The sequence below is a fragment of the Onthophagus taurus genome, chromosome 7 (genome assembly GCF_036711975.1).
Source record: "Onthophagus taurus isolate NC chromosome 7, IU_Otau_3.0, whole genome shotgun sequence".
In the NCBI taxonomy this organism is placed as follows: domain Eukaryota; kingdom Metazoa; phylum Arthropoda; class Insecta; order Coleoptera; family Scarabaeidae; genus Onthophagus; species Onthophagus taurus.
In genome coordinates, this window is record NC_091972.1 from 18,038,905 (window position 1) to 18,066,891 (window position 27,987).

The 27,987-nt window shown below is 33.7% G+C and overlaps 1 protein-coding gene across 7 annotated transcripts in view; it reads left to right on the plus strand.

Annotated features, from left to right (window-relative positions):
- Positions 1-27,987, plus strand: part of LOC111414946 (sodium/potassium/calcium exchanger Nckx30C-like) — a 154,290-nt gene that overhangs the window by 86,624 nt on the left and 39,679 nt on the right. For 5 of the 7 annotated variants that reach the window (XR_011640967.1, XM_071197718.1, XM_071197719.1 and 2 more), the window contains one exon: positions 7,391-7,595. Coding sequence is in view for 6 of the 7 variants with exons in the window: in XM_071197718.1 (XP_071053819.1) it covers positions 7,391-7,595 (205 nt within the window). In the remaining variant the exon portion in view is untranslated. The remainder of the gene's footprint in view (positions 1-7,390; positions 7,596-27,987) is intronic. The other 2 variants (XM_071197722.1, XM_071197723.1) reach the window with 1 other exon arrangement.

Sequence of the window (27,987 nt, forward strand, 5' to 3'; positions counted from 1 at the left end):
CATTCAAAACACATAGTTCTATCACCTGTTTAAAGTTGAAATTTTTTCGTCAGATAGTTTAAAAAAAAAAAAAATCGTAAAGTACTTTTTCATTTAACTCATGATAAAAAGAAAACCGTGGAGCTGAAAATTTCAAATTCACATATGTTACGTAGAAATGTTCAGTAATCATAACAAATTTTACCGCAATTTTTTTCATAGAGCAGTTGCGAAGATATTGATCTCTAGAGGGGCCTCGACTTTTGGCACGAATAGTACTGTTCAGTAATCTGATCTTCTATTAGCAGTGTCTAGTGTTTCAGTTGAAGTATTTAGACTTTTGCAAACAGTATTTCATCATATAAAATCATAATAAATCATTATTTCATCATATTAAAATATAAAATCTTTGAAAGATTGGTTTACAGCAGACTATTTTTACAGATGAAGTTCTGTGTGGAGCGATCTGTGGACACCAACTTGTTAGAATAGAATAGTAGATGCGATATACACTGACTTTAGCAAAACTTTTGACAAAGTGGATCATTGTTTACTACTGTTGAAGTTGAAGCGCGTTGCTGTTGCAGGTGTTCTTTTGAGCTGGTTTACTTCGTACCTCTCCAATCGCACGCAGATGTTTGAGGTTGGTGGATATTCGTCCGGTCCTGTTATCATGTCTTCCGGAGTGCCTCAGGGTAGTCTTTTCTTACCTCAAGATGTCTTATGTATGCTGACGACATTAAAATATTTTCTCCAGTTGCTGCTGTTTCAGACTGCGTTAACCTTAAGAATGACCTGAACAGATTTTATGATTTTTGTGAGATTAATAATTTATCACTTAACATATCGAAGTGTCGGACTGTTACTTTTACGAGAAAAATCGATTCCCCTTTTAGAAATCGAAACTACCTGTATTTCATGCCAAGCATCAGGAACATTGCCTCCATTCAAGATGTTATTAAAGGTTTTCAACAGGATGTCTTTGCTACTATCTGAAATGTTGTTTAATATGGTAAAACTGACGTCGTCTGAATCGGGGGATGTTGTCTTTTTAAATTTCAGAGCTAACTCTAATTCCGTACTGCTGAATGGTTTGCTTATATTAAAGTCCGACTCCTCAATTATACCAGTCTCAACATCCTCCAAATTAGGCACATACTCCGGACAAAGGTGAGACATAAAATCCCGGGTCCATGCGAAGTCTGTAGATGTTTGGATTTCAGTGCCATTAATGGCTCTATCGTAATGCCTTATGGTTCCCCATATCATTCCTAACGATGACTCCCTGGATAGTGATTCGCAGAACTGTTTGAAAGATTCTCGATGCTTTTTAAGTAGAAGTCTTTTACTCAAAGCCATATACCTCTTGACTATGGTAAAATTAATCTCGCTAGGACACGTCATAAACTGCCGCAATCACCATCCAACCATCTACAAGGATGATTCGTTTTGACATTTAACTTAAACTTCGGAATGAAACAATCAGCCGCCTCCCTTATTGTCATTATCAATACTTCGTAAGAAGGTGATGTTTCCAGGTTTAAACAGTTGTCAATGTGTTCTGAAAAAGTAGTCCAGTACTGGTAAGTGCCCTAGCTAAAACAGGAAAATGATCACTTCCCAAAGTGTCTGTAACGGTTTTTGACACAACGTTTTCGCACTATATCTGAGGAACAAACAATCAAATCCATAATGTTGTTTCAATTAGCTCGCTCAATGCCAGGCCTCTTTACTTTACAGTGTAACTCCCCCATAAAGTATGGTGTGCTTTAAAATCACCCAAAATAATAAAAGGTGCAGTAACATTCAAGAGTAATTGATTCCAATCATAAGTACTAAAACTCAAATCAGGAGTAATATACATCAGATCGTCTAGCCATGCCGCTTGTCCACCTGTTTTAATCAAAATGGAAAGTCCTCCATACCCATCAGTTCTTGTGATATGTCTAGCATTGAAACCAGGAGTAGTTACCAAAAAATTTTTCTTTAGCCAAGTTTCACAGATGACTATGACATCCTGAGCTTGTTTCTGCTTAAACTACAGGAGTTCCATAACATAATATTAATACTTGAACTTGTGTTATCCATTAAACTAAATAGCGTTATTGTTGGTGTAATGTACTCGGGAAATAATGGTAGATGGTGCTACAAATGAAGCCGAAACAAAACTATCGTGCGACAAGGTTGGTGATCTTAACTCATTCTCATTCACTTGATAGTTAATTTCATCTGCGTCATACATCTCTTCCAGATTAGCCTTTAAGTGGGCTCTATTAAAACCTTCCTGAGTAGGACAAATTTTCTTAACTAAAATTTCTGGAGTTTTTCCATCCTGAATTAATATAAGTTCTGAGGGTGTTCAACTTTTACGTTTAGGAGAACTTGCTGGATTATGCGACTTAGTTACTCTCTTAATTGTAAAATTTTTCTTAGGTTGTGTAGTCGTTTTGTTACTATTTGTATTTAAACCTTTACTACACTGACTATTAGAAGGTAACCTAGGCAAATTAATATCATCATTTAGTCTATTAATAGCGAACTGTTTGTCCGAGATCTTGTTAACGGCCATCAGTGCTTCGAAAGCAGAAATTTTGTAGGTTCCCATTAGTTTTTTTATTGTAGATTGCTTGGTAAATTCAGGACAAATTCTCTCAGCAAAAGGAGTACCCATCTCTGTAAATAAATGATCACCCTTACAGAAAATACAGTTAGGGCTTTTTTTTTTGTGCATTGTTTGAAATCATGTTCCTCCGCACATTCGGGACATTTTAGTTTAGGTTTAAATATTTTATTAGTATGCCCATATCTACAACATTTGTGACATTGCACTACTGGTGCTGTATATAATTCGGTTCTTCTTACATTAAAAAATAGTTTGATGTAATTAGAAATTACCGTCCCGGCGAAAGTAACTAATAATGTTGAAGTATCTCTGTATTCAAATTCTATTTGTGAGCCTGAATCTCCACTAACTTCTTTGGCTATTTTCCTTTTGAATCTCCTCACTGCAAGAATTTCCCTCTCATTGTCTGTGATTAAATTTTATTTGATGTCCTCTTCGGTAAAGGATGGGTCTATATTGCGGATAATAGCTTTGCAAGATATCAGGTGAATTGGTATATATCAGTGGTGTCCATAACGTCGATGGCGATCGACTGGTCGATCGGAAAGCAGTTTTGAGTGGATGGCCAAGTAAATCATGAATCTGAAATATCTAATATCTGGGAATCAGAGCAAAAAAAAGGAAGGTTACTTTAAACCCTTCGGTCGATCTTGGCAAGACATTTATATAAAAAGTCGATTTTGATCAAAAATTAGTGGACACTACTGCTCTAAACCGATTAAACGTCAAAATTGTCGATTTTCGAAAATTAACTCAATCATAACTCAAAAACTAAAAGCGATGGAGAAATACCTTTTATACATAAAACCTTAATAATGGACAATAAAGACTAGATCTATAAAAAGATTGAACCTAATTATAACCGTTCTTTAGTTAGTAGCTTTAAATCGACTAAACATCAACATTGTTGATTTTCGAAAATTAACTCAATCATAACTCAAAAACTAAAAGCGATGGAGAAAAACTTTTTATACATAAAACCTTAGTAATGGGCGATAAAGACTAAATCCATAACAAGATTGAACCCAATTATTACTATTTTTTATTTATAAGCTCTAAATCGATTAAACATCAAAATTGTTGATTATCGAAAATTAACTCAATCATAACTCATAAACTAAAAGCGATGGGGAAATATTTTTTATACATAAAATCTTAGTAATGGACCATAAAGACTAGAGCCATAAAAAGATTGAACCCAATTATTACCATTTTTTGTTTATAAGCTCTAAACCGATTAAACATAAAAACTGTTGATTTTCGAAAACTAACTCAATCATAACTCAAAAACTAAAAGCGATGGAGAAATACTTTTTATACATAAAACCTTAGTAATGGGCCATAAAGACTAAATCCATAACAAGATTGAACCCAATTATTACCATTTTTTATTTATAAGCTCTAAACCGATTAAACATCAAAATTGTTGATTTTCGAAAATTAGGTCAATCGTAACTCAAAAACTACAAGCGATGGAGAAAAACTTTTTATACATAAAACCTTAGTAATGGGCGATAAAGACTAAATCCATAACACGATTGAACCCAATTATTATTATTTTTTATTTATAAGCTCTAAATCGATTAAACATTAAAATTGTTGATTTTCGAAAATTAACTCAATCATAACTCAAAAACTAAAAGCGATGGGGAAATATTTTTTATACATAAAACCTTAGTAATGGGCCATAAAGACTAAATCCATAACAAGATTGAACCCAATTATTACCATTTTTTATTTATAAGCTCTAAACCGATTAAACATCAAAATTGTTGATTTTCGAAAATTAGGTCAATCGTAACTCAAAAACTACAAGCGATGGAGAAAAACTTTTTATACATAAAACCTTAGTAATGGGCGATAAAGACTAAATCCATAACAAGATTGAACCCAATTATTATTATTTTTTATTTATAAGCTCTAAATCGATTAAACATTAAAATGTTGATTTTCGAAAATTAACTCAATTATAACTCAAAAACTAAAAGCGATGGGGAAATACTTTTTATACATAAAACCTTAGTAATGAACCATAAAGACTAGATCCATAAAAAGATTGAACCCAATTATTACCATTTTTTATTTATAAGCTCTAAATCAGTGGTGACCATAACGTCGATTGAGAAAAAAATCATAAATCTGAAATATCTGTATCTGGGCCTCAGAGCAAAAAAAGGAAGGTTACTTTAAACCCTTCATTCGATCTTGGTGATCTTGATCAAAAATTAGTGGACAACACTGGTATATATGTTCTCCAATTATTTACCGCATCAAAGTTGGCATCTAGGAATTTGTTGGCGTTGACATTTGAATCGAATTCTTTTGCTAATCTATTTTTCCCCCTTTTTTCAATGAGTTTTACACCAGGTATCATCTGGTCATAGAAGTAACTCAAGAGCATCTTTAAAATTTATTTTCTCGGCATAACTATCAAAATCTGTAGAGTCCAGTTGATCTTCCATGATAACAAAAACGGCGGAGGTGGCTTTCCACACCCGCCCTAAACTACTAATACTACCAAGCCAAGCGAAAAGCAACTACCAAGCAAAGCGAAAATCAGCAAAGATCAAATAACTTACCATAAGGTTACCAAAAATACCAAACTGATAGTGCGAGGTGAACCAAGAACGAGACGAGCTGTGGAACTGTCTAGTTCTTGCACCAATCTGTAGAGCACAGTTTTGAAAACCAAAATTAATAAAAAAGTCAAATTCCCCCAAAAGTGGAGCTACCTGGTTTTCGCCCTTCAATTGATGAATGTTGCATTGCACCAAGGTTCCTCGTATTGAGTTAATCTAATTATTGCAGACTTTGCTTCCATATTGATGACAGAAAGTAGGAAATGAATCGCCCAAATGTTTTACAAGTCATTAAGCAACTGACTGCCATCAATAATGAATGCTTTTAGTAAATTGGAAAACTACAAATCTGAATTCAACCTCAAACCCAAGCAGGAAAAGAGATGATAAGAGACTCATAAAGATCACGGATATTTTCTGAAACTTTTAAAGTAATAAAGTTGACTTTTTGATGAATCTTGTATTGCTTTTAACCAACACCATACACACTAATTGTGATACACATTTTTTTTAACACATCATTCCTTGTACTACTTGAATGCACGTAATAAATTAGATTTTTAGTTAATAGTCACACTAACGCACATAACACCACCCACACACAATGAAACTTTTACTACCTTTTGTAAAGTTATTACGACGCTTTAACTTTAACTGGAAGTGGTCATCAAAAATGTTATATATCTTTGAGAAAGTTTAACGACAAGGACGGCTTTTAAAGTTGTTATCGTCCCGTTTTAATGGAGGGTTGTTACCGAAATGGATTCTGTTTTATTTTAATACCTTCACGCATAAAAATTAATCGCAAAAAATATTGTGGATTTGCCAGCAATATCAATGTAATTCGTAATTTTATTGAATAATCGTTGCGATTTCTTTTTGTGTATGGTTAAATACACTTCGAAAGCACACAAAATTGGGCATAAATAGGTCAGAAATAGATTAAATAGGCGAGGACGGCGTAATAGACATAACTCTGGGATTAAGCCTAGGAGATTATTCGCCGATATATGCCTCGACCTTCCCATTGTACAAAGCTCAAGGGTTCTGATAAGCGCCAGAAAGTGGGTTCTTCCCCCATTCAAACGCCTCATAATCTAGGTTGCCAAGATGAGTTCGGTTACTGTACTTGAATTTGGTGCGATAATCTATTATTAGTGACATAGAAATATAGAATAAGACATCGTTATTAAGCACTTAAATACTAACTCAATCGTGCAATTCGGGTAAATAACAACGTTGAAATCCCAGTCCAATTATTTCCAGTTGAAAATCGTTTTGCTAACTTGCTCGATCACGTTTTGCAGTTGAAGGTAGAGATAGGCACGTAAACAATATCTAGGAAGTGGGCCACCTAATCGATAGACGACGAACGACGGCGACGTTTTCGAATGAAAGCTTTCAACACGCCGAAAACGATTCAAATTCGATTTTGCTGTCTGTCCTCCATCCGGTTTGATATAGTCCAAAAATTCATTTCAATACCTTTTTGTTTGAAAGCAATATCTGCCACGATATCAGCAAAATATCGAGATTCTTTTTATATTTAAAGATTAAGCTTAAATTTTAACAATTATTTACATAAACTTTAAATATAAATATATAATAGATTATCGCAGCATTTAATTAAATTCTTTGTTAGAAAAGAATTTTTTGTTAAGGAACAAATACAAATCTCAGGTTACAGCGTACACTTCTTAAATTAAATCCTCGAGGAGAAAACGAGAGCAGTGAAAAAGAACAAAAATAAGTACCTAGAAAAAGCAAATAGAACGAAATAAAACAATAGAAGAGGAAGCACAATTTCGTACTTGAGTATAATCTCCTCGACTTTTTGCGTGTAGAATTTTTTTTTTATTTTTGTGTATTATTTTGTTGGTGACCCGCTTTGATTGCGAACCCTTCCACCCTCTTAAAATACCCTATTGTGGCTCTATCACGTCCAACCGCCCTCCACGCGAAAGAAAACGAAGTATTAATCAAAGAAAATACGACATCAAATAGAAGTAGATAGATGTCGGTCGGAAGTATGCCGGAATTAATAGAGGGAACGTTTTCTTTTTATGTGATGGTGGTTGTGGATAATGTTATTGTCGTTCACGTCCCCCTTGAAACTCTTCTCTTTGATGATGATGATGGGTGTTATTTGGCATCGTGTCTTACGTAACTTTTATGTTTTTCTGTTTTTATGTGTTGTTTCTGATTTTAGCGGCGCATGTCGTCGGTACGCGCACGTAAATCACTGACCTCACAAGCCGTCGTGTGTCTGCAGGTGGGCGATGCCGAAGAGGAAACCCCCGAAGCGCTCGACATGAGCTGGCCGTCCGGCCTCCGAAAAAGGATAACATACGTCCTGTTAGCGCCTATTGTCTTCCCGTTGTGGCTCACTTTACCGGACACACGCTCACCTAGAGGTAGGAATAAGTAATAACACTAAGGTCCACTTTTACCATCCTCCTGATAAACTATCTAAGAGATAATTACCATGGTTACAGCGGTTTCAAGCTCTCTCATTGGCTTAAGATCGCCTATTTATCTATCGGATAAATTTATCAAGAGGTGGTAAAAGTGGGCCTTAATCACTAGATTGAAAATCCGGCTCTTTCAATAGAAAGTTTATAATCTGTATAAAAAATGAAGAAAATGAGTGAAAATAGTTGCTTAACCCGAAAAATGATAGTTACTATGTTTAAAGATTAATAACTCATAAACCAAATAGTTATTTAACCAACAAGTCTATTAATGAAGGCGATTAATTATCGAGACACTTTAACGCGTGAGCGAGCGAAGCGAAGCGAACGCGTTAATTATTGAGATAATTAATCGCATTTTAATATACGAGTTAGTTACAATATTTTTCCGTTGACCGTCTTTTCAACAAAATAGAGAAAATCCATCGTTGAAAAATCTCCCAATTCTGTCACTGGCAAAATAACCTCACTTTTAATGTGTCATAATTTATTTTTGTAGTCTTACCGAATAGATATAGTGGTCGGTTGGGTCGGTATTACAAATTTCATTGGAGAATATTTATTAAATTGACTACTATTTAGTTCGGTCGGACTTTCTTAAAATCGTTTATTAATAGAAAATCGTTTATTAATAGGTGTCATTAATGAATGATTTTGTATACATTTATAAATCATATAAATACACGGTCGACGGAAAAGATATTTTAAAATTCCGTTTCGTTCATTGGAAAGCTCACGATTTGTATAATAAATGCTGATAATTTCATAATGATTTAGTTAAATCCCCATTTTTTACGATTTTTTTAAAATGAGTGAACAAAATTGTTAATCTTGGAAAATGGAAAAGTGTCTTTTTATGTTTAAAGATTAATAACTCATAAACTAAAAGATATTTTAAAATTCCGTCTCGTCCATTGGAAAGCTCCTAAGTTGTATAACAAATGCTGACAATTTCTTAATAATTTAGTGAAATCCCGATTTGTTATGATTTTTTGAAAATATTTATTTATCCCGAAATACGAGAAAGTACCTCATTATGTTTAATAATTAATATCTCAAAAAGCAAAAGATATTTTGAAAATCCGTTATTTTCATTGGAAAGCATGCAATTTGTATAACAAATGCTGAGAATTTCATAATGATCAACTGAAATCACGATTTGTTATGATTTCTTGAAAATATTTATTTATCCCGAAAAATGAGAAAGTACCTCATTATGTTTAATAATTAATATCTCAAAAAGCAAAAGATATTTTCAAAATCCGTTACTTTCATTCGAAAGCTTACAATTTGTATAACAAATTCTGAGAATTTCATAATGATTAAGTGGCATCCCGATTTGTTATGATTTTTTGAAAATGAGTTAAAATAATCGTTCGTTCTGAAAAATGGGAAGGTGCTTCATCATGTTTAAAAGATAATATTTCAAAAACTAAACGATATTTTGAAATTCCGTTTCGTTCATTGGAAAACTCATAATTTGTATAATAAATACTGATAATTTCATAAGATTTTATTAAATCTACGATTTATTACGATTTTTTGAAAATGAGGGAAAATAATTGTATGTCCCGAAAAATGAGAAAGTGCTTTATTGTGTTTAAAAATTGATATCTGGAAAACTGAAAGATGTTTTGAAAATCCGTTTCTTTCATTGGAAAGCTTACAATTTGTTTAACAAATGCTGAGAATTTAATAATAATTTAGTGAAATCCCGATTTGTTATGATTCCTTGAAAATATTTATTTATCCCGAAAAATGAGAAAGTACCTCATTATGTTTAATAATTAACATCTCAAAAAGCAAAAGGTATTTTGAAAATCCGCTGCTTTCATTGGAAAGCTTATAATTTGCATAACATATGCTGAGAATTTCATAATGATTTAGTGAAATCCCGATTTGTTATGATATTTTGAAAATGAGTAAAAATAATTGTTCATTCTGAAAAATGCGAAGGTACTTTATTATGTCTAAAAGTTAATATTTTAAAAACTAAAAGATATTTTGAAATTCCGTTTCGTTGATTGGAAAACTCATAATTTGTATAATAAATGCTAATAATTTCATAAGATTTTATTAAATCTACGATTTATTACGATTTTTTGAAAATGAGGGAAAATAATTGTATGTCCCGCACAATAAGAAAGTGCTTTATTATGTTTAAAAATTGATATCTGAAAAACTAAAAGATGTTTTGAAAATCCGTTTCTTTCATTGGAACGCTTACAATTTATATAATATATGCTGAGCATTTCATCATGATTTAGTGAAATCTCGATTTGATACGACTTTTTGAAAATGACTGAAAATATTTGCTTAATCCGAAAAATGCGAAAATGTCTTGATATTTCAAAATTGATATCTGAAAAACTAAAAGATATTTTGAAAATCCGTGTCTTTCATTGGAAGGTTTCAATTTGTATAACAAATGCTGATAACTTCATAATGATTTACTGAAATCCCGATTAGTTACGATTACATTTACATAAATTACATATCGGGTAGGCGGACCACCCAACCTTGCACTGCGACCCTAAGGATCTATCGTACCCTAACAGATAACGTTATCAAATTTCACCGTGCAGGCGCAATGCGCAATTCGCAAGCAGCTTAACGAACATAATCCCTTGTTCGTGAAAAGTCATTCAGATTCTTTGGGGAGATAAACTGCGACCAAAAAATCGAAAATCTGATACGATTAACAGCAGTGGCATAAAACATGCTCAACCGTCTCCTCGTCCTCCGCACATAGTCGGCATTCAACATCGTCGGCTAGACCCAACAAGTTGAGGCGTGTCTTTAATCGGCAATGCTCAGTAAAGACATCTATCAGAACTTTAATGTTGCTACGAAAAAGTCTTAAAATATTCCCGGGTTTGACACTGGCGATGTTAATAAACAACTTAGCATATCATAGTAGGCGAAGTCTCTCTTCAGCCCATAGTTCAATTCTATGATTAGCTAACGCAAATGATACACCAACTGCTGACTCTGGCCCCAGAAACGCGTTAGCGCTGCCCTTTCGCGCTAGCTCATCTGCCGCAGCATTGCCAACAACCCCAGAGTGACCTGGGACCCAGATCAGAGTGTTTAAAGTTCTTTTACAGTCATTAACCAGAGCCGATTGTTTTCACTGCCTGCAGCGCCTGTTCTTCATCCCTCTCTCAAGAAGGACTTTAGCACCCATGTCACTAGCAAATACTTTCGCCTGGAATACAGTACATTACGTACCCAGGCTGTTAGCTTGCTATATCTGCCAAATTTGACGGCATTGATAGCATAATATCAGTGCTTATAATGTCTTCCACAGCCCATTGTTAGGAAATGTCGGAATAGTTTTGAGCATATTGCTTAAATCTGCAAATGGTAGTTCTAGCCACTTTATCTATATGCTCCTGTTCTATAAGTGAATCTTTTCTACGCAACGCTGATTCCCAGAACATTTAAGATTTTTTTTTTGACTTGTAATCTTTTGATGTTTATCAGAAATTTTCCTTCCTTTTGTTATATCTTTGGTTTTCATGGGGAAAACTTTGTTATGGCCTTTCAAATTCACTATGAAGAGCGTTTAAGCATTCTTCGGCCCCTTCCATTACGAGATTACGTTCTTAATATCTAATTTACAAAGGTCGTAAACTTTAATTTTAGAGTTACTATTCGGGCTCTGATCCTTTATTCGCATCAGCTGACCATAGTGATCCGAGATATGAAGTTGTAGTGTACTGTTATGTTGGTTTTCTTTTATAATACCTATAAATACAATATACAGAGTGTTTCGGTGACTCGGGGAACAAATTTAACCACATATACTAGAGTGAAAATGATGACGATTCATGTAAAAAAAATTAGTAAAAGTCCTCAAATTTCGAAGATACAGGCCATCAAAGTTATGAAATTTTAACACATTTTTCTAAATATCTTAAACACTATTTATGGTAATGTGCTGAAATTTGGTACAGTATAAACTAATATCACGTAATACCATTGGGTAATTTATAAGTTGGATCGGTCCGCGGGAACAATGCTATACAGGTGTTCCTAAAATTTGTTTGCTCAGAAGTTTTTTATTCGATCGTAACCCTACATTTATTTTTACACTTTCTAATAGAAAATTTATTTTAGAAACTTTTAGTACTCTTAGATAATATTGATAAAAATCACCGTTTTCGTGTTAAATGCAAATATGTTAGGTTCCGATTTCAATAACAATAAAAAAAAAACTAAGTCGGCCATGACAAGTGCAAATCGAATTGAGCCGTCATAAATATTATGTATGTAACATTGGCAAGTGTAGATTAGGTAAATCCCTTTTTAATTTGTTTTAGTTGATTTAATAAAAGATAATACAAAACAATAAATTTAATTTTAACGACAACGCTAACAGGAAAAATAAAACAAATACATAAAATAACAAGACAAGTAATAAAAAATACTATAGGAAATGTTCAAAAAGACCACATATCCCTTCTGGTATTTAACGGAACGTCACTAAGAACTCGTCCAATCCTTCCAAATGTTGATGGTATGTAGGGCCATCAAGTCTTGACGGCAAGAAAACGGGACCAACAATGACATCCCCCACAATCCCAGCCCAAACATTGAGAGAAAATCTCCATTGAGATTTCCAAGTTTTGAAAAATTTTGGATTTTCTTCAGCCCAACTACGTAAATTCCTTAAATTATTCCTTAAATATATTTTAATTATTCCATCTTTGGAAAAAGTAGATTCATCGGTGAAAAGTATTTTTTCTAAAAACTGATTATCAATTTGTATTTTCTGTTGCATTTTCTTACAATATTCCAATCTAATTGGATAATCGGTAAGCTGTACTTCCTGAACCTTACAGCAGTGAAATGGGTAAAGCTGCTGCTCTGGAAGAATACGCCACACAGTCCTTTTTGACGTCCCAAATCGCCTAGCCATGTCGAAAGTACTATTTTCTTCTGCATGTTCTAAAATTAACTCTTCCAATTGAGGAGTTCGAACAGATCTAGGGTTGCCGTTGTTCAAAAAGATATGTTTGAGTGATCCATTTTCTCTTTATCGGGCTTCAATTCGAGAAAACGTTTTTCTGTTGGGGTTCTACGATTCGGGAATTTTTGCCGATAACGGTTAGCGGCTGCTACGGAATTTCCAAGACATTCATCCAATGTTAAAAGCATATCGGTTTGTTCGCCAAACGTGTAATTTTCCATTTCGAACACTACAAGGTTTTTAGTATTTGTTTAAACGACTAAGCGTGTTTACAACTGTCAAAGAATTCGTTTGTTAATTGTCATGGCAGACTTAGACTTTTTTTTTTAGTGTTATTGAAATGGGAGCCTACCATTTTTGCATTTAACACGAAAACGGTGATTTTTATCAATATTATCTAAGAGTGATAAAAGCTTCTAAAATAAATTTTCTATTAGAAACTGCAAAAATAAATGTAGGGTTACGATCGAACAAAAAAGTTCTGAGCAAACAAATTTTAGGGATACCCTGTATAGCATGGTTGCCGCCGCCCGATCAAAGTCAAAATTGGTTCAATGATTTTGCTTGATATTTGTTTACCCTGTACCAAATTTCAACGCTCTACCATATCTTGGCCATTTGAAGACTTTTATAATAAATTTTTATCACCAATCGTCATCATTTTTGCTCTAATATATGAGGTTAATTTTGATCCCCGAGTCACCGAAACATCCTGTATATTGTCGATGCACGTACTTGTGTTTTCTGTTTCCCTAGAAGGTGTATTAAAAGATTCCTACAAGTCAAACGTCCCAAGCAGTTGCATTAAATCATTCTTCTGGGTAGATTCGTGAAGAAAGTCGATGTTAAAGTCGTATGTACAGTGTGTTAATTAATTATCGTACACGACGTCATCATTGCAAGTATGCAACCAATATCACAGTATTGGTATTGCAATACACAAATCGCGTAGTGCATACTTGCAATGATGACTGAATTATTCCACTTCAGACAAGTATGGCAGCTCCTCCGTGGGCCACTGTGTTTCTACAATAAATTGATGCAACATCGTGAGTATCTGTAAGTTTTAGAACTTCGGTCTGATACCAATGTTCAGTTATACAAACAATATCGATATTGTATTTATGTATTACTTGCTGCAGGATTTCGATTTTTCTAAAAATTTATTGCATATTTATACATATTTAAAATCGTAAGCCAATACTTACTCGTGTCCTTTTTGGAAACGAAAAAAGCGATAGGGTTTGATAATAATATACTTAGGCCATAATTCATTCTGAACCTCCGATAACATATCATACTTAAAAAAAATTACTGTGCCATGTGTTTATTGAGCATGGTAGGCACTGTAAGTATCAGAAGAAGATATGGACAATCTCAGAGGTATTCGGTTGTAAAGCCACTTCACACATCTGATTGCAACGTTCGTCTGTACTATTTTTATTTCCAAAAAACTTAGTTCATATTCTTCGGCTCTTAAATGTCCCAATTAATAACGACACTTGCGTATACGAAAGCTATTAGAATATTATAGAATCCCTAACCCCAGAGGCACATACTCAGCGTTATGAAAATTTTAGAACAAATTATTACATTCAATGAATGATACAAAAGCTAAGTTAAATTTAAACACAAACTCTTTTCATTTAAAGCTTATTTTTGATTTTAGTATTAAGATAATTTTAACAGCTTGGATATATGCATTCCCTATCTTGTCATACCCTTCTCAGGTGTCAAGGCGTTAAGCTTTCCTTAGTCCATTTCGAAGAGAAACCTATTAAAATTGCAAAACGGGATTTCACGGATTAAGTTTCGTAATCTGCTTTCAAGTTAGCCATTGCGAAAACGTATCATTTAAATTTGCGACTCGGAACAAGTCGTTTTAAAAAAAAAATGGGGCTAATTAGATCAGTTCACTCACGTGTGTCTCGTTTCTTTCATAATCGCCCCTTCAGCACACGCAAACGTTAAACGCTAATTGCATTATTTCGCCCTTGGGGGTGGACTGTTAAACGGAAAAAGGGTCGTGAAAAAAAAAATAACAATTAGGTAAGCTGAAAGGGATGAGGATTAAAATTTATGTCACCAATTATGAGGGTAATATACAAAGAAATCAGTTTTATTTTTAAATTGTTTCGTGTATAAATAGTTACATAAAATAATCGACCGTTTTCTGGCTGTTTTTCGGTTGGTTGAGGGTTCTTCAATCGATAGATTTGCAAATGATTACAAATGCACGAATCTCGACCACCACTCTTCATGTTCTTTCTCTTTCCCTATCCGAAACGGTATTTTGTCAGATTTCAAATTGTCCTACATACACGGAATGGATAATGAACTAATTCAACTGTGTCTACAATGCTATATAGAACGATCAAGAGACATGTATGTTGCGGAATTCCAATAACATGGAGATTATCCGAATGTTACGGTGACTTAAGTTAATGTTACTACTAAATTTCATTTGTTATAGCAAAAAAGTTGAATATCTTAATTGCTGTATTATGTGTAAAGCAAGTAAAGCATTTTGGAGTTATGTTGTTTAACATTTTAATTTATTGATTTAAAATTAACATTGGCTGAATGTCAGATTAGAGATAAGAAATGAAACTTTTCAAGGTTATATAGGAAAGTTTGTGATTAGGCTATATAAAATTATAAGCTTCAGGGATGACCTCTTTATTTGATATAAAGTTTTAAAAATTGCTTATTTAATTTGATGTTTGTTGAAGATGTGCTTAGAAATATAGTTGTAACGTTTTCTCAAAACTGAAGAGAAGAATAGACATGCTCATAGAGAAAAAAATAGTACATGCGTCGAACAACAAAAAAGAAAAGTTTCTAGTGTTAGCTGTAGTTTTAGTTCTAATTTTAGTTCAATTCACACCAGCCGTGAAAGCCTCGTACCTAAACATTATTGATAAAGAAAAAACAAAATCATAAACAACTATTCCTCGCCAAAACACTTGAAAAGGTTAATCCATTGCTATCGCCCGCCGAGCCAGCAAAAGCTCCCTTGAAACACAGCTCACTCCCCAGCTTAATCTCATTTGGGATTGAATTATAAACACTAGGCACAGCATAAGAGGATAAGAGTAGGATCTTTTAAAAATTTCTCTAGGCGGTGTTAAGGTATTGTTAAAGTGTGCCTATATCTAATGTTAAGGCTGTGAACATCGGTTCTAAACGTAATTTTAAAGTAAGGAGGAGATTTATGCAAAATAATTCTATTAAAGAAACAACCCAACCCCAAAATATTTTGAATCAGCTGATTTCGACGAATATCATCAGCGCGGTTAGAGATTTGATTTTGGTGGTATGTATGATATCTTTGCTATCTTCGAGACACGGATAAGGTCGAATGCTGATCACGCGGTGTATGCTATGATTTGTTTGGGGGACTTCAATATTAATGCCTGTAAGATAAATGACATATATCACAAGCGTTTTCTGCCAATCATTCAGCCTTTTTGTCTCAATCAAGTGATTGACTCTCCAACACATATAACATTAAATACTGCAACACTGATTGATTACATAATTCTTAATGATGACATTATGATTGTGGATAGACAGGTCGCTTCTGTTAGTGATGTCGCTTGTGTCTGTTGTTTTAGACATCTTTGGTAGTCAGAATGAGTTGCCACGTGTTGCACATTATAGAGATTTCAAACATTTTTGCTATGAAGGTTTCTTACATGATCTGGAAATAGCACCGTGGCAAGATATGCTAAGAAATAATGATATAAATGATAAGGTTGAATTCTTTAATTCGTTAAAGAACTTAACTTGTTAAAGTTACCACCTTTAGGAAACATTATCGTCCTTGGATAACTGATAATATTAAATTAGTGATGACGCTTCGGGATAAGGCTTACTTAAAATTAAAAGAAAAACAATAATTCCAGTCATTTTAGTAACTACAAAGAACTTCGTATCTTCACTAATGTTAGCATTCAAAGGGAAAAGAAGGCATATCTTGCTCACGTGGCTAACAGATGGAAAAGTTTTCGAAATATGGGAATAATTAGTTGGAAGCAGCGATCAATACCTGATGGTCTTGGTAATGAGAATGTTATAAATGAATATTTTCTTTCAACTCAAGTTGAATCCTACTCCTACTCTACCATCTGTGGTAGAGCGACTAACTTTTGCGTATATATCCGAGTCGGAGGTCTTTGATTTGCTGCACTCGATTAAAAGTAATGCTGTAGGTCATGACGGTATTAGTATCAAAATGCTAATTCTCTGTTGCCCAACGATATTACCATATATATGTCATATAATTAATTATTGTTTGGAAACCTCGATATTCCCTGATACATGTAAGGTAGCTCTTGTTACTCCAGTGCCTAAACTAGCTAACCCTTTACATCCCAAGGACCTTAGGCCTATCAGTATTTTATCTACCTTATCTAAGATCTTCGAAACATTTATTGCAGGACAGCTGTTTGAGCACCTTGAAAATTTTAATGTTTTACCGTCTAGTCAATCTGGTTTTCGCCCAGAGTATGGGCGTGAGCTGTACAACGACCCTTTTGGACGTGACTGATGATCTTTTCCGGTGTATGGATGATATAAATAATAAATAAATAAATGCATCAGTTATAAAGAGCATCGCCAAAATTGAAAACAGAGAGCACTAGTGCTTTACATAAGTGAGTTCAAAGTCGGTGGTGTAGCATATGTCAATTGCTGTAGAGTAACTTTAGAGTGGAGTATGCTGAGTTAACAAGCATAATAATATGTTTCTTGAACCTCAAACGAGAGTCCATAAAAACACCGAGATTGCGAGTTTCAGAGAAAGTTGGTAGACTGGCGCCTTGCAAAACCAAATGAAAGTCAATCTACCACCGCTGGGGCCAGAAATAGTCACTGAGGGTTTGGAAGGGTTAACTGTTAGACAGAGCCGAGAAGCATATACTGCTAAATTGTCCAAGTCAGTATTTATCTTATCCACTGCTATATTCACGTCATCAGATAAACTATAATATACTTGAGTATCGTCAACATACATATGATAAGCACAATATTTTAAGCAGGAGCAAAACTGAAACGTATAAATCAGGTACAATAAAAGTACGAAAACAGAAACCTGAGGTACACCACACACAACATCTAAAAATTCTGATTATGAACCATTATGGGTTGTGCACTGAAGTCGATTACAAAGGTAACATTTGAGCAATAAGATGGCTGACTCAGATAATCCTATGTTATATAACCCAATGTAATATCGAAAATAACGTTTTGTGATGTAACGTGTCGAATGCTTTTGAAAAGTGCAATAAAACATCAATCATCTACTCTCCGCAACTGAAGCCAGGGCGGAACACAGACTGTTTAGGTAGGAGGATGTTATTTTCGGTGACAAAATCCGGAAATAAGATTTTTGATAGAATGGGTGAGATACTGATGTGTCTAATATCTTTCAGACCTAAAGGGTTTTTATTTTTTGGAATAGGCATTATCAGAGCAATCTTCCATTGGTCAGGAAACACAGAAAATTCCCAACAAAAATTCATGATGTGACATAAGTAAGGAAGAATTGTTGGACAACATAGTACTAATTAAACTAACACTAGAAGTAACACTAACACTAACATTAAACCGAGAAACTTTCGGATTAAGTCTTTTGAAAAAATTGTTGAATATGTAGATCCATCTTTAACCAGTGTGGTGAATAAATAAACGCCGAAATTTTGTTACTACTGGTGTTATTTTGTTATAAAATTAATCTGACATGTTTCGATCAATAATAGATCATCATCGTAGGTCTACAAGTAATAATACAGTATCAAAAATACACATATGTAAAAATTAATGTTGAGGTTATGTCGCTAATAAACGTCAAATATAAAAAAAACATAATAAGGAAAAATCAACATGAGATTATATTTATTTCTTAATTTACTTAAAGCAGGAAGACTGAACAGATCGTAGGATAACACGTTGCGTTATTTAAGTGAGATTCTCAATTTGAGAGAGGTGCGCATGTTCAAGAGGACAAATCGCAAGAGGCGAGAACAAAGAGAATACAAATTGGAATTCGAAACAATCATAATGAAAAGAATCATAGAACTGAGGATAACAAAATTGGGGAGTATAATTAGGATTGGGGAGGAAAGGATTGATTGTCAGGGATCTCAAGGATTGATTGTGCAACTCCAGTTACACAATCTTTAACTAGACTTCTCTTCTGTTGAAGAGAGGGGTAGGGAAAGGGGTGGGTTGTAGTAAAAATCGAGGAAAACAAAATGGGGGAGCAGTCATAGGATAGGAGAGGAAAAGTTTGATTGTCAAGGACCTCAATCAGTGCAACTCCAGTTATACAATCATTAACTGGAATTCTCTTCTGTTGAAGATAAGGCCTAGGGGAAAGAGGTGAGGGTATGTACTTATCTGCTATATTAGGGAGGGTCGTTGGAAAACGGTTTTTTTAATATTCTGTATAGGGATGGTCTAGTTAGATCGTTAGGGCACTCGATGTCATTAACGAATAATGCTACCCTTGTGTTCGTTGACTCTCTGTTTTATTGAGCTTCCCGTTTCACGAATGCATACTGCACCGCAAGTGTCACAATTCAGTCTGTAAACACCACTGTTTTCGAGGTGGTTTGTGCTGTTTTTTTTTGTAGTTAATAAGATTAATCATGGAGGTATTAGATTTAAATGATATATTTATATTGTATCTCTTGAAAATTTTCTGGATGGAAGCTGCTACGTGACCTGAAAATGTTGTTTTGTCGGTGAGGGTCGTCATTTATCTGTTAGTGTTTCTTGTTTGAAACCTTCTAATTAATTTAGTGATATAATCTGGGGGGAAGTTATTTTTGAAAAAATGTTTGACGTTTTGAATGCCATGTTGCAACCTTCTTCAGAAACAAGTCCAAGGTGATATTCAATATCAAATTCAATATGAAAAGACAGTTAATAACTAATTAGTGTCTAATTGTCAACTAAGTTGTTTTTGTCAAATCCGGGGGTCCAAAGAAGGTTTCGTTGAGGTCACTATTCTATTCATGTTATTTCCATGTCGATGAATCTCTAGCGCCTCTCTCGTCAATCTTTGGAGGTAATGTCCGTTTCTTGCTAGCACTTTGGTTTAGTCAAACTGTATGGTGTACCCTCCTTTATGGCAATGCTCTGCGACTGCAGATTGTTGGATTTTACTCAGTCGAACATCCCTCTCGTGTTCCTTGATGCGGCATTTGATGTTACGTCCAGTTTGGCCAACGTAATATTTCCCGCAACTGCACGATAGCCCCAGTTCCATACCCCCATCTATCTTCCTAATGACCAACACATCCAGGAATTGCAACTGTTTTGCAGTTTCTGTTTTCATGGTAAATTTTATCATGGGGTGTTGTGAATTGAGGTGGTCTAGAAATTCCTGGAGTTGCTCTTTTCCATGTTTCCAGATCACGAAAGTGTCATCGTAGAGGGACCTCTGGTTTATGGATTTTGTGTAATCCATATATCCTTGGCGGTACTGGAGCCTGTACGAATAAGCTTTTTTGTTGTCCAGACTATATTTTTTAATTCGGAGGAGTAAAATGAAAAGTCACGTTTACACAGTTCAATTTATCAAAGCTATTTTTTGGCGGCAGTTTTAAAATTAAAGGATTTTAAGTAAACTGTAGTTACGAATTTAATTACTTATTTATAGCATTTTTTCTTCAAACGTCATTAAATGACAACTTTGTTGTCGTGTTTACTCGCGGTAGAAGTAAGTCATTGTTGCATAACGACGGTTGCTAAGATCAACATAGCAGAAAAGTACTTCAGCGTTATGGCGCTAAAGTAAATTTCACTTTAGCGCCATAACGTTGAAGAACATTTCACTTTAGCGCCGTATTATTTGCAACGTTTGAAGAAAAAATACTATGTTTTATTCGGAAGAGAAGCAGATTCGTTTGTGGCTGGTCCGTCATTGCCGGACTCACTTCGTTCGTCCGGCAAACTGTCGGACACGCCACAATTTTAACGGCTCATCTGTCATTAGCGACTCACTGCGTTCGTCGCTAAGCGACAGACCACGCCATAAAAAGCACTGCTTCTCTTCCATATAAAACAATATACTATTTTTACTAATTTTTCATTACCAATTGATTCAGTTTTATTGGAAAGTAAATTATAAGCTTTTAGGACTCTTTACTTCATATAATGTTTTAAAAATTGCTTATTGAATTTGACGTTTGTTGAAGATGAGTTTACAAAATATAACGTTTATTGAAAATACTGTTTTTGCATACAATTTAAATACAATTTTCAAAATTATGCTACATATATCGACATGAAGCGTTTTCTTTCCACTTTGGTACGGTAGCAAAGGATCTTTCTCATTTCAGTTTCTATTGTCATAGATGGCGTTGTCGTCGTCGCCAACGCCCTCTAGGCGTCATCTCACTTTAATACATGATGCTGTTAACCTTGACACTCTTTTCATAACCTTTTCCATATAAACTCTATTATCTTTTTTATTTCTTAATGTTTTAAGAAGTTAATTTTATTTTCAGCAATAAAATTATGTTATATCAGCAAATCGAAGCACGTCAAAATTGAAATGGCAGTGATTACAAGAACACTTAACTTATTGTATTCGTTTTTTCTGGTATCTGATTTCATGCGTTCTATAAATTCAAGTAAATTTGTCGCTTTACTAACAGCAGTAGAAATTATGAAGTCACAATTTGATTTCGACGTATTGTTGATTATACCAATTAAATTGCCCTTGTTCAGTACAAGGTCCCCTGGTTTAACAGGACACGTTGAAGGACAATATTTTCCATATTTCTTTTTCGTTTTATTAACTTTTCCGGTACAAAACATGGTACTTTCATCGTATAATTTATACAATTTCCTACAATTACTGTGTGATAAAACTTTTTGTTTTACAAAACGCAACCGATCTCTCATATCCAGGTCATCAACACGATATTCGACAGCATATTTATCACCAAAATTCATATAAGTTATTTCGTCACCTTCTTGAGGAAACGCTACTTTATTTGAAAAACCAACGGGGTTTTTTCTTCGAGAATACTTTACTTGATTTCTTATTTTCGTGTAAGGCTCTTCTTCTAACAACAATATACAAAAATCGTTTTGAAATTGACTACTAGTTGATGTGTTATAAATTGAACCAAATAAATCGGAGTCTTCAATATTTGCTGTTACATAAGCTTCCCCTTTCGTTGATTTTTTGCAACATTGCTTTGAAGTTAATAACACATTACTATTATAAATGAATGCCGTACAATTTTTTAAAGTCGCGTTTATTTCATCACTTTTTAATAGAACGTAAACCAACCATGATTCTACTGCCGACTTTGTACCAAGATAACAATCTAATAATTTATCTTCAGTTGTTGCGATAGTTGTGGTTTTTTGAACTTTTCCAGCAAATAATTTTTCCATAAATAATAACAGCACGAGAAATGATAAGATTTTATATTTTTTCATAATTTTAGAGCGATTTTAAAATTTGTCAGGTTGCTTACAAACAATTTTGACAGTGAAAATTAAATTTTGACAACACATCTGATATATCAAGGTTAACCTTAAGATAATGAATTATGAAATAGGATGGCAAGGTTTTAAACAGTGGCAGGAAAATTAAGTCTATGTAGCATTCAAGAAGGCTCAAAAAGGAATAGATTTATATATTTAATTTTTTCCCATTTTTTGAAACAAATCGTCTTTTCGACCAACTTCGAGATACCTTTGTATATGTCACAATTGTATAAATTGCTAGTGTTGTAATGGTGTTGTATAGTCTTGTAGACACACTGCAACGTTATCTCTTCAAGAGTCCAGACATTTGCCCAAATTCTACATAATGTTACTTTTTCAAAATGAAGGAATGCTTAAGAATTAATCTGGACTCAATGTTATTTTGAAAAGGGGGTTAAAGATAAATAATATTTCTCCGGAACTGATAGAAATTAAGAAATGGGACTTTTCAAGGTTATAAAGGAACGTTTGAGGTTAGGTTATACCAAATTATAAGCTTCCGGTATCACCTCTTTATTTCATATAAAACTTTTAAAATTGCTGATTTAATTTGATGTTTATTGAAAAAGGGATTAAAGATAAATAATGTTTTCTCCGAAACTGATAGAAATTAAGAAATGGGACTTTTCAAGGTTATAAAGGAACGTTTGAGGTTAGATTATACCAAATTATAAGCTTCCAAGATGATCACTTTATTTCATATAAAGTTTTAAAAATTGCTTACTTAATTTGTTGTTTGCAGAAGATGAGTTTACAAATATAAAACGTTTTCTCCAAAACTGACCGGAATTACGAAATGAAACTTTTCAAGGTTATAAAGGAACGTTTGAGGTTAGGTTATACCAAATTATAAGTTTCCGGGATCACCTCTTTAGTTCATATAAAACTTTAAAAATTGCTGATTTAAGTTGACGTTTCTTGAAAAAGGGATTAAAGGTAAATAATGTTTTCTCAGAAACTGATAGAAATTAAGAAATGGGACTTTTCAAAGTTATAAAGGAACGTTTGAGGTTAGGTTATACCAAATTATAAGCTTCCAAGATTATCACTTTATTTCATATAAAGTTTTAAAAATTGCTTACTTACTTTGTCGTTTGTAGAAGATGAGTTTACAAATATAAAACGTTTTCTCCAAAACTGATCGGAATTACGAAATGAAACTTTTCAAGGTTATAAAAGAATATTGGAGGTTAGGTTATACCAAATTATATGTTTCCGGGATCACCTCTTTATTGCATATAAAACTTTAAAAATCGCCGATGTAAGTTGACGTTTATTGAAAAAGGGATTGAAGATAAATAATGTTTCCTCCGAAACTGATAAAAATTAAGAAATGGGACTCTTCAAGGTTATAAAGGAATGTTTGAGGTTAGGTTATACCAAATTATAAGCTTCCAAGATGATCATTTTATTTCATATAAAGTTTTAAAAATTGCTTACTTAATTTGTCATTTGTAGAAGATGAGTTTACAAATATAAAACGTTTTCTCCAAAACTGATCGTAATTTCGAAATGAAACTTTTCAAGGTTATAAAGGAATGTTGGAGGTTAGGTTATACCAAATTATAAGTTTCCGGGATCACCTCTTTATTTCATATAAAACTTTAAAAATTGCTGATTTAAGTTGTCGTTTCTTGAAAAAGGGATTGAAGATAATTAATGTTTTCTCAGAAACTGATAGAAATTAAGAAATGGGACTTTTCAAGGTTATAAAGGAACCGTTGAGGTTAGATTATACCAAATTATAAGCTTCCGGGATCACCTCTTTATTTCATATAAAACTTTTAAAATCGCTGATTTAAGTTGACGTTTATTGAAAAAGGGATTAAAAATAAATAATGTTTTCTCCGAAACTGATAGAGATTGAGAAATGGAACTTTTCAAGGTTATAAAGGAACGTTTGAGGTTAGGTTATACCAAATTATAAGCATCCAAGATGATCACTTTATCTCATATAAAGTTTTAAAAATTGTTTACTTAATTTGTCGTTTGTAGAAGATGAGTTTACAAATTACGGAATTACGGAATGAAACTTTTCAAGGTTATAAAGGAATGTTGGAAGTTAGGTTATACCAAATTATAAGCTTTCGATAGCACCTCTTTATTTCATATACAACTTTAAAAATCGCTGATTTAACTTAACGTTGATTGAAAAAGGGATTAAAGATAAAAATGTTTTCTTCGAAACTGATAGAAATTAAGAAATGGAACTTTTCAAGGTTATAAAGGAACGTTTGAGGTTAGGTTATACCAAATTATAAGCTTCCGGGATCACTTCTTTATTTCATATAAAACTTTAAAAATCGTTTATTTAAGATGACGTTTATTGAAAAAGGGATTAAAGATAAACAATGTTTTTTCCGACACTGATAGAAATTAAGAAATGGGACTTTTCAAGGTTATAAAGGAATGTTTGAAGTTAGGTTATACCAAATTATAAGCTTCCCAAGGTTTGTAAAGCGTATTGTACCAGGTTGGCCAGAGATGGAAAAACTCGATTTGAAGAGTGAAGGGGGGGATGACGTCACCAGATCTGGAGATCCGAGTCGGAGTAGACGACGAACCTTTTCTAATATAAACAGAACAAAAAGTTAAGTCTTTATTTTGGTCTAAGTTTTATTTTTTTATTCAAAATTTGTTTAATTTTATTGATTTTTCTTTTAAACGCATTTAATTTTTTTAACGATTCATACTTTTCATTTAAAAAGTTAATTCAAATAAGACGATATATTTAAACCAATAAGTGTTGATATAACATAATTCGAACGACAATTTTTAATTGCACATGAAACGGGCATCTAAAATTACAAATTTTGATGAGGGGTTATAATAAATCATAGCTTATCTGTAAATAATTACCTTGGTATTGAAATTATTAAAAAGTTTCTTAACACTAATTTTAAATTTTCAACAATAAAAACCAGTAATAAAGAAAAACAAACTATTTTATAATATAAAATAACCGAAATAACAATGAAAAAAACAGAAATCGTATTACGGTGTATTACGGCTGGATCTGGTGACGTCACGATGAGGGCATCTAAGGGGGGGAATATTTTCGTTCATTGAAAAGGTTGAGTCTGGCCAACCTGGTACAATACGCTTTACAAACCTTGAAGCTTCCAAGATACCTATGCGAAGTTAGCCCCCAATTTTTGTAGCCTCCAATTAGATAGGATTTTACATGTATAGTATTTTGATTATAACAAGAGAACCAGTCAACCGATTTCGATAAACAATGTCTCATTCGAAAGCTTAAACTTTGGCCAATACGAAAGTGGAAATGCCCGATTCGAAATCTCTTTCGAATTCCGCTAAAACACCAAAATAATGCGAAGGTACACGAAAACAACACAAAAATGACCTTTTTTAAGTGGTGATAACTCGTAAACGATGTACCCGATGATCAAGATCTATACGTCATTCGATTCGCCATAGTTTCTTCTATCGAAATCACACAATGCCCGATTTCAATTCTCTCCCGTTAACCTTGTACTTATATCTTAATCGATAGGTTTCGCCTGGCTGAATGCGGTTGTCGAAATGCCCGATGCGAAATATTTAAGGATTTTGATTAAAACACAAAAAATTAATTAATCAACTAAGTCAATTATCTCCTTTGTTAATTGACCAATTTTAGTCATCAACATCTCGATCGAAAGTATGATCTACAATGAATGCGAAGGCGGAAATGCCCGATATCAAAATTTACTAATTACCTATGTACGGTTATTTAAATGACTCCACGTAACTACCGACTGGAAGTCTAGCCCCCAAAACGAAAAAAATTATTTTGATTAATTTCGATTAAATAACTAAAGAACGGTTTGACCGATTTTGTTATATATCGCAAATGAAAAGCTTGCGTCTGGCTGAATGTAGAAGTTATAAACATTAAATTAACAAGGTGTATACACGCATAACATTGTAGTACATGAAACTGCAAGTGCATTTTTCTCGAAACATCCTTTTTACATCTGGTTAACACGATTTCTAAAAAACTCATTCGATTGACTTGAAATTTGAACTGCACTTTCAAATAGCATCTTTCTATCCATTATCTTAATTTGACTAGGCGCCAATATTTTGCCAATAATATTTAGTTCTAGTTCAAACGATAATCACAAGTACATATACAGCGTGTTCCATCTCAGACGAGCCACCCCGTATATTTCTTATCCCATAGTGATTAGAAAAGTTTCCCGAAACCCGTTGAATGATTTTGCTTGGACATCTTTTGACGTCATTTGAGGGTTGAACGAGCAACCCCCTAAGAGGGGGTGCTTCAACCCCTCAAAATTGAATAAGGGAGAGGGGTTGAGTGATACTTCATTTGAAAGGTCTTGGAAGCCTCTTTACAACGGTGTATGAAAAACGTAAATATGATGAACCGTTTTCGCCAAAAAACAATGTTTTAGCTCAAATGAGCAACCTTGAATATTTTGGTTATAAATAAAAAAATTGAATTGTTTTATCATGTTGTTTTATTTATCACAATCAAAAAATCAAATCTGCGTTTTTAAATCAAATGTTCAAATTGTCCTCCATTGACTTCCCATACAATAATAAATTCTCTTAAACTAAAAAATAAAAAAAAAATCAAAACATTTCCATGTGTTGCCTTCATTGTTTGTTCTTAGAAGGTGTTTATCTCGTTATAATACGTTTAAATCAATCTGTTGAGTTACTACTTTGCTGACTTGTTTAAAATTTTAAAAATAATTATGGTGTACACATTGCAAGAACGTGTTGAGCTGGTTAGCCTCTATTACCAAAATCAAAATTGTGCCCGATCGACTGCAAGGATATTTAACCAAAACCATCATGAACGTAGTGTTCGCCATAAGTACGTAATGGAATTGATTTCAAAATTTGTTGAGACGGGTTCAGTAATGGATAAAAAAAGGGCACCCATTGGAATTGTGAATGATGAACGAGCAGCGGTGGCGGTCTTGGGACATGTCCAACTTATGCCAAACACGCAATCTGTGCGACAACTTTCTGCAGCTTCCGGTATTAGCCAATCTAACGTTTTCAGAATTTTACATAAACACAAGTTCCATCCGTACAAAATTAAATTAATTCACGAATTAAATGATGATGACTTGGGTCGAAGGCAAGAGTTTTGCGAAATTATGGCCGAGCGTATCAACAATAACCCAAATTTCTTGTACAACGTTTGCTTTTCTGACGAATGCACTTTTTCACTTAATGGAGAGGTTAACCGGCATAACTGTATAATTTGGAGCGATACAAATCCTCATGTATTTCGAGAAGCTCACACTCAACATCCGGAAAAGCTAAACGTTTGGGTAGGAATTTTGGGAGACCACATAATTGGACCTCTATTTATTCCTGGTAATTTAAATGGCGAAATTTATCTTGAAATGCTGGAAAATGTGATTGGTCCGTTAATAACAGAAAAATTAGAAAAGGATCCTCTACTACTTGAACAACAATTGCATTTCCAACAAGACGGAGCTCCTCCTCACTACGCCGCACCAGTTGGCCAATACCTGAATTTGCAATACCCCGGTCGTTGGATTGGAAGAAGAGGTCCTATAGAGTGGCCTGCCCGTTCTCCTGACCTGAACCCTCTGGACTTCTTCTTGTGGGGACATCTTAAGTCCAAGATTTTTGTGACTCAGCCTGAAAATTTGGACGAACTACGCCAACGAATTGTAAATGAGTGTTGTCACATAACTCCAATTATGCTGAACCATGTTAGAGACGGTTTTCAGTCAAGATTGTATTATTGTATGGAAATCAATGGAGGACAATTTGAACATTTGATTTAAAAACGCAGATTTGATTTTTTGATTGTGATAAATAAAACAACATGAT